Genomic DNA, 1158 nt, shown 5'->3' with positions numbered 1-1158 from the left:
TATCACTCTTCTACCGCACCTCCGTCCTCCCCTTCACTCTTCTACCGGACCTCCGTCCTCCCCTTCACTCTTCTACCGGACCTCCGTCCTCCCCTTCACTCTTCTACCGGACCTCCGTCCTCCCCTTCACTCTTCTACTGGACCTCCCCTTCACTCTTCTACCGGACCTCCGTCCTCCCCCTCACTCTCCTGCCGGACCTCCGTCCTCCCCCTCACTCTCCTGCCGGACCTCACAGAAGGGCGGTGTGCTGTGAAGGCCACAATACATAGACTGAAGGGTCTCACCTGTGAAATATTCCCCGAACTCCTGCTCCAGTTTGGTGGCTTTATCGAACATCTTGTGGGCTTGCTCAAACGTTTGCCTTCGGTTCATCTCCCTGAAAGTAAAGAAAGTTGTTTTTTCTCACATCTCTGACCACATGAAGGGGGGAAGTCACACAAATCCCATTTTCAGCAACTTCAACAAACAGGAAGTGAACACAAACAGAGATTCCAACACTGAGCTGCCTCTAAACTCCAAAAACTGGAACCCAAAATGTTGCCGCACGTGGCCTCCCCATGTCAGGAAGGTGAAGTATATAAAGAAGTGTTAGAGACCCCCCCCCGGAAGGTTTATATAGGGGGCTATCCTCCATCTGTCCCAAGGGTCACAGACACCAGAACAGGGGCAGAGGGGAAATCCTCCAACGGGGACACCTGACAACGGTCTGAGGGGCGACTTCCTTCACTTTTGGGAGATTTTCTCTTGTGCCTACAGCGCAGAAAGTGTAGTTAAAGGAGAACTATGGGGTTAAGGCTTTTCCCCATAGTTCTCCTTGGGGTAACGGGAGGACACAAACTAGCGTCCACCCGTCACCCTAGGCTCAGTAAAGGGGTACTCTGATTTATAAGGAAGGGGCTCCTGATGTAAAAGGGGATTCCAATGTAAAGGGGGGTCCTGATGTGGAGTGGTACTCTGATTTATAAGGGGGGAAACCTAACTGTTTTAGCATGAAGCCCCCCTCTTGGTAAACAAAGAAGGCTCCGCCCCTCACAATGTGTATATGGCACTGAATGGTGGTCACATGACCGATTTAAAAATACTTCAGAAACAGGTTTTCGGTCACTTTTTCTTGACTCACCTGGACCACATAAGGATCATTTCTATATTTTATAGCA

The 1158-nt window shown here is 50.4% G+C and overlaps 1 protein-coding gene across 1 annotated transcript in view; it reads right to left on the bottom strand.

Moving 5' to 3' along the window:
* Positions 1–181: 181 nt before the first annotated feature.
* Positions 182–1158, bottom strand: part of LOC108790439 (disks large homolog 3-like) — a gene marked incomplete at its 5' end in the record, with an annotated part of 38551 nt that continues 37574 nt past the window's right edge. Inside the window, one exon of the mRNA XM_018560694.1 lies at positions 182–377. Coding sequence (XP_018416196.1) covers positions 182–377 — 196 coding nt within the window. The remainder of the gene's footprint in view (positions 378–1158) is intronic.

This window comes from Nanorana parkeri, unplaced genomic scaffold (assembly GCF_000935625.1).
Source record: "Nanorana parkeri isolate BGI_ZX_2015 unplaced genomic scaffold, ASM93562v1 scaffold475, whole genome shotgun sequence".
Taxonomy (NCBI): domain Eukaryota; kingdom Metazoa; phylum Chordata; class Amphibia; order Anura; family Dicroglossidae; genus Nanorana; species Nanorana parkeri.
This window is presented reverse-complemented; position numbering and strand designations above follow the sequence as displayed.